The following is a 16328-nucleotide window of genomic DNA, read 5'->3' on the forward strand; positions in this document are numbered from 1 at the left end:
TGCCTTTGGCTGCCTGTGTTCTTTTGGTGGGAAGTGGGGGCGGGTGTCATTCTGAGAGTGGGGCGGGGTGGGGATGAGCTGGGCAGAGAAGGTTGTTCTTGTGGGTACCTCCTGGTGAGGTCTGCCTGCTGGCTCAGTGGTTACTCACGCACACGCCATGAGGCCGGAGTCTGTTAACAAGGGGCAGGATTCCGTTTGGTGTGAGGAAAGCTTCCCTTTTGATCTGTCATTTAAATTCTGGAGGTAGGTTCTTCAAACATGACTGGGTCAAGGCTCCATCTAGAACTGTTTCAAAGAAGTTCTTTCTGTGTAGTGGTTCTTGGTAGCTCTAGCTCAGTTTTCTGTAGGTTAGCATAATCTCCATGGGAAAAGCATTTATCCTGGGATTCTAACTATTTCTGGGATGGAGGCTAGTTGTCAGGGAGCTACAACAGCATCATTTGCCTGGCCTGCGCTCCACACCCACCACCCTAACCTGACCCCACTGAGGCTACATGGACTGGAGCCCCTCGTCCCCAGGCTCAGTGGGGACAAGGGCCTGAGAGCCAAGGGGGTGGTGGGATGATGCACTCTTCCTACCATGTGGATGGTGCTGCAGGAAGTAGCACGGTCTGGAGCAGGAGCAGTGAGCTGGGCTCAGAAGACCTGGGAACTTGTGTCTGTGATGCCATGCTCTGTGGCCTTGGTCAGGGCACTTCCCTTTGAGCCTTTGGGGACAGAGTCAGATAAGCCAGTCTTATCTGTAATCCTAAGTGTGTTTCAGAGGGAGTCCTGTGAAAGCATGATGGAGTTTGTACAAAAAAAGGGGGGGGGGGGGCTATGATCAATTAAGTTTGGGGAAGCCCACGTTGAAGGTAGCGGGCCTGAATGGCAGGGCTTTCCTGAACCCTGGCTGTGCAGGCGTGTGTTGTAAATCTCTGGGAGCATTAAATCCTGTGGGCAGCATTTCCATTTGGCCACATGCAGGGCTCAAGTTGCATTATCTGGAACACATTGGGACATCGTGGACTAGACCAGTGGTAGCAACTGAGTTCCCTAGGCCCTGGACAGAAAATTGTCAGGTGAGGAAGTCTCAGCTTTTTTCAGTACTTCAAGAAATCCTCAAAATACTGGGAAAGAAAAATCACAGGTTCATATCAATTGATGCAAAAGAAAATTGCCCAAATTCATTCATGATAAAAACTCAGCAACCAAAAAATAAACTCAGCAAGCTATGCTGGCCAGTGTGGCTCAGAGGTTGAGTGTTGACCTATGACTGGGAGGTCACGGTTCCATTCCTGGTCAGGGCACGTGTCTGGGTTGTGGACTCAATTCCCAGTAGGGGGCATACAGGAGGCAGCCAATCAATGATTCTCATCATTGATGTTTTGATCTCTCTCCCTCTCCCTTCCTCTCTGAAATCATTAAAGAAAATGGGAGAATCAGGATAGCCTTGTCTCTCCACCCCTGCATTCTCCAAGTCAGCAGCTCCACTTTGAAAAGCTGTAATGGGGGCCTCTCTTTAGTCTCTTCTTCCTCCATCCCAAGGTGGGCATCCTGACAACCCCGACCCACAACTGCCCTTGACCCACCCTTTCTGAGACCTGGTGTTCAATTCTAGGACCTACCTCCTCTTCCAACACATCAGGAGTGTGAGTTTTTTTTGTGGGTTTTTTTTTAAATCCTCACCCGAAGATATTTTTCCATTATTTTTAGAGAGAGTGGAAGGGAGGGGGGAGTCAGAGAAAGAGAAACATTGATGTGAGACACATCATTTGGTTGCCTCCCACATGCACCCCAACTGGGACCAGGGATCAAGCCTACAACCAAGGTATGTGCCCTTGACCAAAATCAAACCTGGGGCCCGTCAGTCTGCAGGCCAAACCAGCTAGTGCAGTGGTCAGCAAATTCATTAGTCAACAGAGCCAAATATCAACAGTACAACGATGAAAATGCTGAAAGGTATCCTTTAAGAAGAGGAAGAAGAAAAAGGTAAAGATACAAATTATGAACAACAAATACACATCTATCAACAAGTGAATCTAAAAATCAAGTGAATAATCTGATGAACAGAATAAACTGGTGATTATAATAGAATCAGGGGCATAGAAAGGGAGTGGACTGACTATTCTCCGGGGAAAGGGGTGTGGGGGATTCGGGAAGAGACTGGACAAAAATCGTGCACCTATGGATGAGGACAGTGGGCGGGGGGCGGGGGGTAAGAGCAGAGGGTGGGGGTGGGAACTGGGTGGAGGGGAGCTATGGGGGGAAAAAAAGAGGAACAACTGTAATCTGAAAAATAAAGATTTTAAAAAAATAACAGTACAATGATTGAAATTTTTTTTGAGCCAAATTTTTTAAACTATATACGCAGGTACATTGTTATTAACTTAATTAGGGTACTCCTAAGGCTTAGTTAGGAAGAGCCACACTCAAGGGGCCAAAGAGCCCCATGTGGCTCATGAGCCGCAGTTTGCCGACCACGGAGCTAGGACAACACATCAGTTTTCCCCTTAAATTAGCTAGAGTGGGTTTCCTGTTTGTTGCTTGCCAACTAAAGCCCTCAGAGAAAAGCACTGAAAGGTAAGAGCTATGTGAGAACATCAGGTGTGTGCACGTTCTAGGTGTCCTAATTGGTATACCTTACCAATAGTGATTATATTGACTCTACTCGCTGGCACCTGGGTTATAATGAAGCCAGTCTTATCTGTAATGCTGAAAGACTAGAATCATACTGTATAGGTAGGTACTTGTCTCTCTGGCCACCAGAGGAGTTTGAAAAACTGACAGCACATCCTTTAAACCAACCGGTGGTTGCCAACCGGTGGTCTGTGGACCACTGATGGTCGGTGAGGTCCGAAAAGTTGGCGACTGCTGCTTTGAACTATGTATTTGAGTATCAGTCGTCTCAGTCTTGCTTTAAGTGGGAAAGTACATGATGTGTCTGTGGAACAATCAAGAGGTCTGTGTGACTGAGTGTACCATGTGGAGGAACAGAGGAAAATGAAGCTATGAAGTCCCCCAGGGCCCCAGAGCCAAGGACCCGGGCTTCTGGGCTGGGGAGCTGGACAAAGGAGGCACTGAGAACTCTGAATGCCCTGTTTTCAGAAAGAAACTGGCAGCCATGAGGACTGGTGATAGCCGCTGACCAGTGAGGTGCCCACCCCCACCATGTTTCTGGTCTCAATTTCACCTGGGCCCTCAATTTGCCCAGAAAACCTCCTAAGGCAGTGGTTCTCAACCTTGACTGCACATTAGAATCACCTGGGAATCTTTTTAAAATCCTGATTTCTGGGCCTCATCCTCGGGAAATTCTGTTTCTTTGTTATGGGGTGGGGCCACAACATTAGTAACAAAGAAACAGAATTTCCGGAGGATGAGGCCCAGAAATCAGGATTTTAAAAAGATTCCCAGGTGATTCTAATGTGCAGCCAAGGTTGAGAACCGCTGTCCTAAGGCCTCCTGCAGTCTCTCCTGCTCTCTGAAACAGCTATTTTAAATCTTCCTCAGTCTTCTTAGGCCTCTGACCCCATTACCTTTCTGGAACCTGACAAAGAGAAGAGGCCATCATCATATGGGGACGCCCTCAACTTCTGCCTTCAAACCTACAAATGCACCGGCTTCCGCTCCCGTCCTTCCTCCTAAGGCCTGCACCTCCCACCCCAGTGACATCTTTCTCTGTGTATCTCAACCTCTTTCTCTAAAATGCCATTGCTTTTAGCATTTAAACATAATGAAGCTTCTCCTACCTTAGGACAAACAAGGACCCTTCCTCAGTCCTGACTCCTCTCTGACTCGTCCTATGTGCCCCATACCTTTCACCGGCGGCTTTGTGAGCTGCCTGCATTCACACTTACTACTTGCCCTTCTTACACTGTATCCACTGAAACAGCACCTGTCAAGGTCACCAGTGACGGTGTTTGCTCCTAAATCCAGTTGTTTGAAACCTGGGCATTATCCAGTATTGTCCTTCTTCCCTGTGCATCTCTAGCCAGCCTCCGGTTCTTGGTCATTGTGCCTTATAGTCTCATGTCCACCGCTAGCTTCTCTCCCTCCCACGTGACTCCTAATCCAACACTCATCCAGCAGGCCACCTTCGTCGTGGCCCTCCCATCCAGTCCCTCCACAGGGACAGGATCGGCTTTCAGAAATCCAAATCTGACGGGTCTCCCTTGCTGAGAGCTCCCGAGTGGCCCTCGGGAGAAAATATCAATTTCTTCACCGAGTTCACATCATCTGACTCTCCGCCTGTGGGAAAAGAAACGGGAGACACTCACTCTGTGTCAGACACCAGCTGGGGAACTACAGTCAGAAAGGGCTCGAAGGCGGCCAAGGAAAGTGGCAATTAGGTCACAGGTGGCCATGAGAGATGGCCAGTGGAAATGAAATGAACAAGAAAGCAGAAGCTGGTTGTGCAAACTACTTTGTCAGGGAAGGAGACAGGGCGGTGACCTGTGGGGACAGCAAGGTTAAGGTTTTGTAAGGGAGAGATGCCAAACATGTTAGACGGAAGATAAAGAGATCCAAGCAATTGAAAAGGGGACGATCGTTGTTGGTGAAGGCTTTGGTGACACAGATAGGAGACTGAGCACTGCTGGCAGGAGTTAATTTTTCTATACTACAATTTGGAGACAAAACAAGTATTTAAAAAAGGAAAAATTTCAACCCTGGCCAATGTGGTTCAGTGGGTTGAACATCGTGCTGTGCAACAAATGGTCTCCGGTTCGATTCCTAGTCAGGGCACATACCCAGGTTGCAGGTTTGATCCCTGGTCACGGTGCGTGCAGGAGGCAGCTGGTCAATGTTTCTCTCTCAAAAAAAAAAAAAAAAAAAATCAAGCCCTAGCTGGTTTGGCTCAGTGGATAGAACATCAGCCTGCAGACTGAAGGGTCCCAGGTTCAATTCCGGTCAAGGGCACATGCCTGGGTTGTGGGCTCGATCCCCAGTAGGGGGCGTGCAGGAGGCAGCCAATCAATGATTCTCTCTCATCATTGATGTTTCTATCTCTCCAGATTTATCTGAAATCAATATATATATATATATATATATATAATATATAATATATATATATTTAAAATCAATAAAAAAGGAAAAATTCCCATTCCTATTTGACTCAGTAACCTCACATCCTGGATTTTTTTTCTCCTGAAAAAATAGCATGGACATGCACATTTAACTGCAAGATTATCAGCCTGCTATTTAGAAAAGCAAAAAAAGTTTAATAACCTAAATGTCACAAGAGGATTTTTATCAATTTATGGTATATCCATTCAGTGAAATGCTGCATAGGCATTAAAAAGATATAAAAGAAATGTGTCAAATAGAGATAATACAATATTTACAGTATTCCATTTCTGTAAAAAGTGAAGCTTTATATACAACAAAGTCTAGGAAGAACATTAACAATGGACATCTCTGGCAGTGTGATATTATGAAATGTTTTGTTTCTTCTCATTTTCTAAATTTTTCTATCATAAATAGGAAAGTACCTGAATCAGGAAAACATTTATAAAATCATTTACACACGAGTCCATTTATATGAACTTTAAAAACAGGCAAAACGTCTATGGTGAGAGAAGTCAGAATAGTGGCTCTCTGCAGGGCTACTGATGGAGAAGACATGGGAGGGGACTTTTGGGGTGATGAAGCATTCTGCATCTTGGTTTTGGGGCACACAGGTAAAACTGTATCAAGCACTCTGGCTGGTGTTGCTCTATGGTTAGGGTCTTGGGTTTCATTCCCAGTCAAGGGGACGTACCTGGGTTTCAGGTTCGCTCCCACCCCTGGTGGAGGTGTGTACGGGAGGCAACCAGTTGATGTTTCTCTCTCTCTCTCTCTGTAAAATAATGGAAAAAATATCCTCTGGTGAGGATCGACAAAAAAAACTTTTTATCAAGCTGTAGATTTAAGATCTGGACATTTTACTGTGTGTAAATGATCTGTTTTAAAAGAAAATATACCCACAAGAGAAAGAGGAAACAGGTGACTTCACAGAACAATTTTAAGGTAAAAAAGAGAAGTCTGTGACAAGACCTTGGTTATCTCAGGAAGTAGGCTGTTGTAGTAACCAGGCTGGTGTAAGAGGATGCAGGTGGCTCGGACCTGAGGGGTGGGGGGCACAGTGGAGCGGCACCCAGGTAGTAGAAACACTCAGGGAGTTCCCTGGAGCTGGATCCAAGCTGTGGGCACCAGCCCAGGGCTCCTCATTTCGCTGATAGGTGCTAGGAGTCTGCAGCTTAACAGCTCAGTTGACTTCAGAAACTGTGACTGAGTTCTGGCTTATAGTGGAGAGGGGCGTGAGTCCAAGGCAGTTCTAGCAGAGAACTGAGGTGAGCGGGAGGGACAAAGGCTTTGAGGGCAGAGAAGGGACAGAATTAGAACCATCAAGCCGATGGTCAGCGAGGGGTTGGTTCTGAGGTGCTGAGGTGAAGCAGTTCCAAGTGAAGGCCACACAAAGCATGGCACTGCTGGGGGCAGAGGGAAGGAAGCCAACCTTCACTCGGCTCCCATCTGCCCACCGTCAGGCACTTCAGAGACCAGCCCATTTAAGGGCACCTGAACCTTGCAAGGATTTAGTCCCATGAAGTTTACATGACGAGACTTGCCCTCATCAGTCAGCAAGCAGCAGGGATGTTTCAAAGCCAGATTTGACGCCAAAGCCTCTTCCCACCACACTCAGCTGCCAGTCACGTCAGGAGCCGTTTGGAGAACCCACACGCCGAGATGTGTCACGTAGGTTGTGGTCGAGTGTCAACTGCCAACATCTGGGGACTGGCCAGCAGCAAGGGAACGGGAGCCGGCAGATGGCACGTGCTGCAGGACAGTGCACCAAGGTGGCAGGAGGGAAATACAGAGCCTGCCTCCTGGTGCCAAGGTTCGTGGGAAAATGAGTGGCACCTGCTTAAGGGTTTTCTGAAGTGGTGTCTTCAGGGGGAAACCATGTTTCAGTTTAAGGGGAAGAAACCTGGGCGTTCTAGACACCATTCTGAGAGTGAGCCAGGGGGTGGACAGGAGGTGGGAGAGGCTGGGCACTGTTAGCTGAGTCCACAGGCTGAGGGAGGGACTGTGGGGAAGCCTGGCTCCATGGGGTAAAAGCACACAAGGAATTCCACCTGCAACACCGGAGGCATGTCAAGAAGTGTCTGGCATACGCTGCTCCCCCTAAGCCAGCGGTTCTCAACCTGTGGGTCGCGACCCCTGAAAATACATCCTGCATATCAGATATTTACATTATGATTCATAACAGTAGCAAAATTACAGTTAAGTAGTAGCAACGAAAATAATTTTATGGTTGGGGGTCAAAGGGTCACGGCATTAGGAAGGTTGAGAACCACTGCAAGCCAAGCTTTCTCTCCCCTCCACTTAACCACATCTAGGGCAAACCATTAGCAGTGGGCAAACTACAAACTGATCTGAAACAGTAATGGGAGGGATTATTTACCTAATGCCTACTGCGTGCCAGGCCCTCGGGAGCAGTTCAGTGATCAACAGCAATGCTACAATCGGCCCGATTTTACGTGACACTGAAGCCTATATTGAGGTCACTTCGCTAAAATCATGGCCACAGGCAGGATTTGGGACCAGGAGTATCTGGCATCAGGATTTGAATCTTCCTGTTCTCTGTTAACTGAGAGCCAAATTTTTATATATAAGATTCACAGAAGACCTTCTAGTTTACACTGAAGATGTACATTACAAAATGAAGGCCTCACATCTTTGGATAAGCAACAGGGCAGGCCCTGAAGGTGACAAGAACCTGTAACTCACAGGAATGGGTTCTTTGCAAAGGACAATGGGGAAAAGGCGAAGAACTGAGGCTTAAATTTTCTCTCAGAAATGAAAATAAATGCAAAAACACCTTAAGAGGGGAGTTCCATTTGTCCAGAATTTGTTAGATCAAAAGTGACTCTCTAGTCACTCATCTGCAAGGACACAGGTCGGTTCTGCCAAAAATGACACCCCAACCCACCCCCCAAGAAACTGACAGTTACTGCTGCATGAAAATAGTCCTTCAAAATATACTCCCACGGAGAAGGAACACCTCTGGGATGGGTGCTCCATGCACATTTCTTTCATTTAATCTATAATCCTACACCAAGGAAGATGGCCTTACCTTCATGGAAATTAAAGCTCAGGGAAGCTGAAGAACAAAGCTGACAAAGGAGCCCACACCTGCAGCCAGATCTGTCTGCTCTTCCGCTACACCACTCTGCCCGAGCTGCTGTTTTTCACAGGAATGCACTCTAGGTCCACTTAAAGTCCATGCTTCTTGGCAACGCAATGCCCTGTTCCCTCCCAATGTTTCCCCACCATTCCTTCACATAGAAAATTACCTACCACCTCTCTCCTAGACAGAAAGACCCATGACTTATAACATTTTTTGTTATAAAACATTTAATGTTAACCTACAATACAATGTAAACTTTTATGAAAAAAATTTAAAGTACACTAGATTTCTTCAGTAAATTACACGTAACTATTCAGGTGCAGTCCGAGCTGGGGCACTGCATCCTTTGTGGATGGATTTCCTGTTGCTGCTTTCCTCACAAGTCCTAAAAACCGGTTGTGAAGTGGAGCTTCTTGTTCAAGCACCAGAAATACTCCCCCGATTTTGCATTCTGGGGGGTTACCACTCCTTCCCATTGTCATTTCCTGCAATTCTTTCCTTGGCCTTGGCACCATTAGCAATTTTCATAACTGCTCAGTTGAAGATTTCCTAGGTTCTTTTTAACCTTTTTTTTTTTTAAAAGATAAATATTCTCCCCTGGCCATCTCTTATCCAAACATCATAGTGGAGGCAAGCAAAGAGAAATAAGTATTTGCTGCAGGAAATTTTGCAGAAGTAGAAGAGAACACTGGAAGGGCCCCCACTGAGCTGCAGAAATTCAACTAACTCCGACCGGGTGTCTTCGCTTGGTCATTTCCATGGTCATACAGCTGAATCTACAACTTTGGTCTTGGGAGTGCAGAAGGAAACTTGAAACAAGTGTTTTCACTTAGTTGAAGACTTGCCATTTGGAAACAACAGCTGTTAATACCCAGAGGTGATGTGAAACAAGAGCAAATGCTTGCAGGTCACTGGCTTCTCAGTATTTTCTCCCTTGCAGGTCCCATCGAGTTCCCAGAGATCCTTGGGAGTAATATACAGATTGTACTGACGTTGACAAAATGTGCATTTTTCAGGGAGGAGGAGAGGGCACCTGGGCAGTAGCTCTAGGGCCAGCAAGGGGACAGGAATGGAGTCTGGGTTATTGCAACAAGGACTAGGAAAGAAGCATGTGCTTCAGAAGCCTCGAAGCCTAAAGGCATAGGCTGTCTCAAGAGTTGTACCAAGAATTGTACCGACCAAACTGAAACTTTGTAATATTCTTGCATCTGACCTCCTTCACTGAACAACTTATCAAAAGGCAAGAAGCATAAAGTGCACATTGTAGAATAAGATGCAGATTGAATTAAGGAAAAAAATTTACAACTTCCTAAAGAGGTATGGACAAGACAGTACCACCAACCTGGCCAATGTCCTAAGACACCTCCTGCCCGCCCCCGCCCCTACTGGCTGGGAATCAGCTGTGAACTCATTGGGGAGGGAGGCGCTTAGTGAAGTGGAAAAGTTCCTCTTTGCATAGTTGTGAGCAGGAGGCAGAATTCACCCGAGGTTGAGAGGAGAACATGGTTTATCCAGGTATTCACTCCAGATACATTTTATGACAACAGACAGCACTTTCCCGCTCATATGGCCTCAGAACAGCAGGAAAAAGTGGAATAATAGGCAGCCAGGAGCAGAATTAAATTTTCTAGAGATGATGTTTTAGATACCCGTGCCAAGACCACTGGAAAATCCTCAGGCTCCTTAGGTAATATCCATGAGGCTCCTCACCCTGCCCCTGGGTGTGCACCCCAACCATTGAGGCTGAAGAGAACAGTAGCCAAGTTACTGCTACCTAAGAGTGGTCCTCAGGTTTTAGGTAAGCAACAGAGAAAGCCTTTGGAGACTACAGATCCAGCAGGTTATGCTGTATCTTGATACGAACCCTTGGTCTCACAGCATGCTAGGAACTAGCGTAACTTCAGGAGGTTGCAGTGTTGCGAGTGCACCAGTCTAGCCACAGAACACTTTGGAATACTTGTCAGCTCATGCTGGCATCTGTTAATACATGGCCTGACCCATGTACCCATTACTATAAACTCAACCACAGACGAGACATCCAGAGGTTCAAAAACCCTATTACTTTAACACAGCAATAGAGGAAGAGGATAAAAACTGCCTCCGGCAGGTGGACACAACAGAAACTGAAATCTGCCTTCTAAGAGTTCACGCAGCCTGAGAGTTGGCTCCCCTCAAGGCCTCTATTCTTTCTCCCCTTAAAGTACCACCACCACCATCACCACACACCCACTAGGCAGGAAGGGCGCTCTCACATGGGTCTGCTGGTTCCACCACGGGCCCTGCTATGACTCTGGAAGGCACCAAGCTTGGCAATTCAGGAAAGCTCAGGGCGGGGCAGGAACAGCATGCGCACGAAGAGGAAGGAAGGGCTACTATCCTTTGGTTCAGACCCCGGAATAACCACCCAGTACAGATTCCAAGGAAAAGCTGCAGTGGTGTGCACAGGTGAGTACACATGGAGTTCACACCGCACATGTAGATACATCTGTACATCACAAGGGCTACAAACCCAGATTTCCCCTCACTACTCCACGTGGGGTGCATAGGTGGCAAGAAAGGACAGCAAAAGAGTTGGACCAAAAAGAACGACCTCTCTGGGAACTTGAGGGCAATGGCAGAAATAAGCACAAACCAGCCCAGGGCATCTTTATTATACTCTTGTGGGCTAAGCCCAGGGGATGAATCATGTCATGGGTTTAAAAATTGGCGCGTTATCAAATAAAGGGGGGAAAAATACACCCATGTCAGCCTCATTCCTTTGGTCATTACAAAGCAACTAAAAAAAAAAAGTAGAAGTTATTCATAAATTGTGGGAAGTTAAAGAACATCTCTGCTCTGTGCCTTCTCTTCCCTGGAGGCAGGAAAACAAGTCCTTAGAGATGCTGCAGTAGCTGGTTGATGGAGGTTTGTCACTTTTATTTTCCATAAAAGCAAGAATGAATGAGAACTAGTGGGAATGTCCCCTTCCCCGCTGGGACAATGGCGGGGGTGGAGGTGAAGAGCCTCCTCTCGCTGGAAGGTGTGTGGTGCGAAGGCAGTAGGGGAAGGTGGCTGCCAGCGGAACGTTCATCACTAACCTCGCGCGCACACAGGTGGTGACTCTTGCAGGCAGCATGGTTTCTGATCCTTCCTTAGGATGCAGCAGTCTTTAAAAAAAATATTGTATTATAATAATAATAATGTGAATTTTTCTTTTTTTTTTTTGTTTCTTTTCCATTTCTTTTAGGAATTGGGGTGGGAAGGGAGAAGAAGAAAAGGTGTCATTCGTCTGTTAGGTCCTGAACAAAGAGAACTTCTGTATGGCTGAGTCCGGCCTCCTGCAGCGTCGGCGGGTTGGGCCACTCCTCTGAAGGGATGCAAGGCAGCACCCGCCGGGGAAAGTTGGCTTCGATCTGAAACTTTTCAGGGCTTTCTTTCAAGGAGAATAAGAAGTCGTGGATAACCTGAAGAGGTCATACAGAAAATGAAGAGCAGTGAGAAAAAGACAGATATACACATACCACCACGAAATCAAATATCCCCCAGCTATCCCTAGGATGACTCTGAGACACGAAGTAATCACATTACACTGGAATTCTACTTCAAGGTCTTGCCATTTCACAGAGCAAATTCATAGAGCAGCTTTTTAACAAACAAACAAACATATATATATATCAGAGAAGAAGGGAGAGGGAGGAATAGGAACACCAATGATGAGAGAGAATCCTTAATTGGCCACCCCCTGCACGCCCCACACTGGCGATCAAGCCCACAACCCGGGTATGTGCCCTGACTGGGAATCGTGCCTGGTTCATAGGTCGACACACTGAGCCACACTGGCTGGGCAATAGGGCAGCTTTTTAAAGAGATTTATTACACAGCCCAAAGCTAGTCCTACTCTGAACTGATTCATCTGTTTCTTCTTTGACAACTTGTCTGATACAAAGCTAAAAAAATGTTTACTCAGTGATCATCGAAGCCCTAGTCAGGTGACTCAGTTGGTCAGAGCACTGTCCCATACACCAAAAGGCTACAGGTCCAATTCCTGGTCAGGGCAAATACCTAGGTTGTGGGTTCGATTCCCAGTCGGGGTGAGTATGGGAGGCAAGCAACCAATGTTTCCCTCTCACATCAATGTTTCTCTCTCCCCCCCACTTCCTCTTTCTCTAAAATCAAAAACATATCCTCAGGTGAAGATTTAAAAAAAAAATCACTCAGAAAAATTGAAAGTATAGGACATAGAGGTGCTTTTCCTTTGAACCAGTTGAGAGCGAGCTACCAGCCTGATGTCTTCTCACCCTAGAATACTGTGTATGTCTTACAAACAGGACACTCCTACATAACTACAACACAGCCCTCAAAATCAGGAAATTTAACTGATTTAGTTATTATTCAGGCCCCATTCGAGTTTCACCAGCTGCCATTTATAGCAAAATCCTCCAGTTTAGAACTGTGTGTTCCATTTAGCTGTCACATCTCCTATCTCCTTTAGCCTGGAGCAAATTCTCGGTCTTTTCTGACCTTGACCCATATGAAGATTACCGGGCATTATTCTGTTATAAGATTTCAGTTACGCCTTTCTTTCAAGGAGAATAAGAAGTCGTGGATAACCTGACTGCATTCCACTCAACTGTCCTACTCCGGTGGAGCAGTTTCTCCTGGTTCTGTTCCTTGTGATACTCACTTAGATCACCTGCCAGGCTTCCCTATCGAAGATACTCTTTTACCCTTTGTATTTAATGAGTATTTTGTGGGGCAGTACTTTGAAACGATGGAAACATTCTGTTCCTCACACTTTCTATTTATTCTTATAGAGTCATGATTTCCTATTTTATTCAGTAAGTTATAATATTACAATCATTATTTAATGTTCAAATTATTCCAGATGGAGTCAGAAGGAGCCCATTTAAACTGGCTTCTGTGTCTTGGTGACAAGTCTCCTTTGCTCTCTGAATAATTACTTGCTTTCAGGCACAAAGTGTTCAGGCTCATCTTGCGTTTTCCCTGTCCCAGCCCTGGAATCAGCCATTTTCCAACAATCCCTGATTCTTTTTTTTAAAATATATTTTATTGATTTTTACAGAGAGGAAGGGAGAGAGATAGATTGTCAGAAACATCGATGAGAGAGAAACATCGATCAGCTGCCTCCCGCACATCTCCCACTGGGGATATGCCCGCAACCCAGGCACACGCCCCTGACCGGAATCGAACCTGGGACCCCTCAGTCCACAGGCCGACGCTCTATCCACTGAGCCAAATCGGTTTCGGCCCTGATTCTTCTTAATGAAAATGGTATGGAAAGCCACATTCTAGGTGCTAGGTATGTTCGTTGCTATTGGGGTGCTGCCTCTCCCAAGCACTCTGGAGAAAGCTGGAGAATATATGTATACTACACATCTACATCTCTATGCTAGATTGCTGTACACATATATCGAAAACCGTGAGCTCTCCCCACTCCTTACCTGGTTCTGGCTTTAACACCCCAACCCACCCTGGGCCACTTGGGACTCTGACTTCTCTGCACTGGCTGCCCCCACATAGGGACACCCTCCTTAATTTGATTGAGATCCTCCATGTCAACCTTTCTTCTGTGGGAATGCTCTTCTCACCCTGCTCTGGCTCTGACGAGGCACAGGTAATTGTATGCCACTAAGAACAGGTACCCTAGATCAGTGATGACGAACCTTTTGAGCTCAGCGTGTCAGCATTTTGAAAAACCCTAACTTAACTCTGGTGCCGTGTCACATATAGACATTTTTTGATATTTGCAACCATAGTAAAAGAAAGACTTATATTTTTGATATTTATTTTATATATTTAAATGCCATTTAACAAAGAAAAATCAACCCAAAAAATGAGTTCGCGTGTCCTAGGTTCGCCATCACTGCCCTAGATATTCTCTACGGCCCTCTTAGCGTTCTGTGTCTAACAAAGACGCTAAGGGAGAGGCCATGAAGCCACTGCTCCCCTCCTTCAGGTCAATCCCAAAGATCAGGAACACAACATTCAAATTATTCTTACTTTTTGAGGGAATCGATTTCTATTTTTTGTGCCACCTCTCATAAGCTTATTCCGCTCTGTGAAAAGTTCTGCCTTCATCTGTCTTAAACTCACCTCCTTAGAGCAATGAAAGGGCTGTAATTCCAGGATTTTAGGAGTAAACCCATGGTCCTCTAATTCCTTCATAATTTCAACTTTTTATATTTTAGTCTGTCAACATTAATCATTTTCATTCCCTTCTCTTAGCATTCACTCTATCTTTTCTGAAATGCAATCACACTTGTACCAAGTATTCTTGGTATGAATCCAACATGGGTTTTATGTAAGGGTGAAATAATAATTTGCTTCTTTTCAGTCACTGTTTGAGAATGCAGCCGTCCCATTATCCTGGGGGATATGCTCCAAGACCCCCAATGGATGCTTGAAACTGTGGATAGTACTGAACCCCTATACATGCTATACAGGCATACTTATGATAAAGTTTAACTTAGAAATTAAGCACAATAAGAGATTAACAACAATCATAAAGTAGAACAATTTTAACAATATACTGTTAATAAAAATTACATAAATGTGGTCTCTATCTCTCTCTGACAACCAAGAATGGGGCAGGGAGGTACACAGCATGGCTATGCTAGACAGAGGGATAATTCACGTCCTGAGCAGGGCAGAGAAGAATTTCATCATGCTACTCGGAACAGTATATAACTTAAAACTGATGAATTTTTTATTTCTGGAATTTAATATTTTCAGACTGCAACTGATCATGGGTGACTGAAACAACAGATAAAGGGGGACTATCGTTCTCAACCTTGGTACAAAACTGGCATTTTTGTTACCACTGACAGTGGGCAGCAGGAAACGTATGACACCACCACAAGAGGTCCTCTGGATTTGTAACTGGTAAAAAATGAATTCTGGGCTGAGTATAATCTGGATTCTCTTGCAGATGCATCATTTACGAGCAAGTCGGCTGCCACTTTTCTGCCCACTCATGGGGCCTAGAGATTATTCTACAGTTTACCCTTTGTTATTTTAGCATTTTACCACTATCAAGAGCTGGACATTAAGGTCAAATTGACCATCTCACTGAACATTCACCCCTCCTTGAGGTTATTTATGAAGGGCAGAGCTCACAGGAAGATGACACAAGTACCAATTATTCGGCTGTAGCTTGTTAACTAGATGAGTGTTCAATTAAAGGCCAGAACTGCCACTACACTTCTTTCCCACCCCCGAGCCTTGTCCCCATTTACAACCAAGTATTTCTCAGTCTGGAGTCTGTTTTGTATTTTTAAAATAATTTTTACTGAGAACCTGTTAAGGATTAAATATAATTAACAAATAGGTGGCTTCCCCTTTGCCACAAGCCTATTCTGTTCCACAACTACAACAGGTTGGCCTGCAAAACTCCCTAGAGAGTCAGTCTTGGTTGGGTCTGTCTCATTCCTAATGAGAGTTTGGGAGCAGGAGCGCCCGCCCGCACACCACAGGGAAGCTGTTAGTGAACACAGCTGCAAGCTAAACGCCATGTGCAAACCAGAGGTTAGGAAACACCAGGGAAAGGATATCACTTAGCAACCACCTACTACATGGTAGGTGCTGTGTGAAGCTTGTTTATTTTATCCCAATTTTAAAACTCCAAAGTCAGCCACGTGAGCACTTGTCCCCATATACATAAATGAGAAATAAAATGAGGAAGCTATTACTTCTCACTCACCAGGCTGGCTCATAATTTTTTACTGTATATTAGCTCTTTGAATCTTACATTCCCTATTGGCCAGAAAGTTCCATGAATTCCAGAACCACATACTCACTCATCAGGATAACCCCTAGAGCAATGGTTCTCAACCTTCCTAACGCCGCGACCCTTAAATACAGTTCCTCGTGGTGACCCCCAATTTCATTGTTACAAATTGAACATAATGATGAATCACAAAAACAATATGTAATTATATATATGTTTTCCGATGGTCTTAGGCGACCCCTGTGAAGGGGTCACGACCCACAGGTTGAGAATTGCTGCCCTAGAGTGACAAGCACAGTGCCTGACATGTCTTCAGTTTAAAGTTATCATGCCAAAGCCGGTTTGGCTCAGTGGATAGAGCATGGGCCTGCGGACTGAAGGGTCCCAGGTTCGATTCCGGTCAAGGGCATGTACCTGAGTTGCGGGCATATCCCCAGTAGGAGATGTGCAGGAGGC

At 45.5% G+C, this 16328-nt stretch overlaps 1 protein-coding gene across 2 annotated transcripts in view; it reads right to left on the minus strand.

Moving 5' to 3' along the window:
• Nucleotides 1-10742: 10742 nt before the first annotated feature.
• The window catches only part of FAF2 (Fas associated factor family member 2), a 38761-nt gene continuing 33175 nt past the window's right edge, over nucleotides 10743-16328 (minus strand). For both annotated transcript variants that reach the window (XM_081091177.1, XM_081091178.1), the window contains exon 11: nucleotides 10743-11589. In XM_081091177.1, the coding sequence (XP_080947303.1) occupies nucleotides 11407-11589 (183 nt within the window). In that variant the 3' untranslated portion in view covers nucleotides 10743-11406. The remainder of the gene's footprint in view (nucleotides 11590-16328) is intronic.

The sequence above is a fragment of the Myotis nattereri genome (genome assembly GCF_964212035.1).
Source record: "Myotis nattereri genome assembly, chromosome: 5".
Taxonomy (NCBI): Eukaryota; Metazoa; Chordata; class Mammalia; order Chiroptera; family Vespertilionidae; genus Myotis; species Myotis nattereri.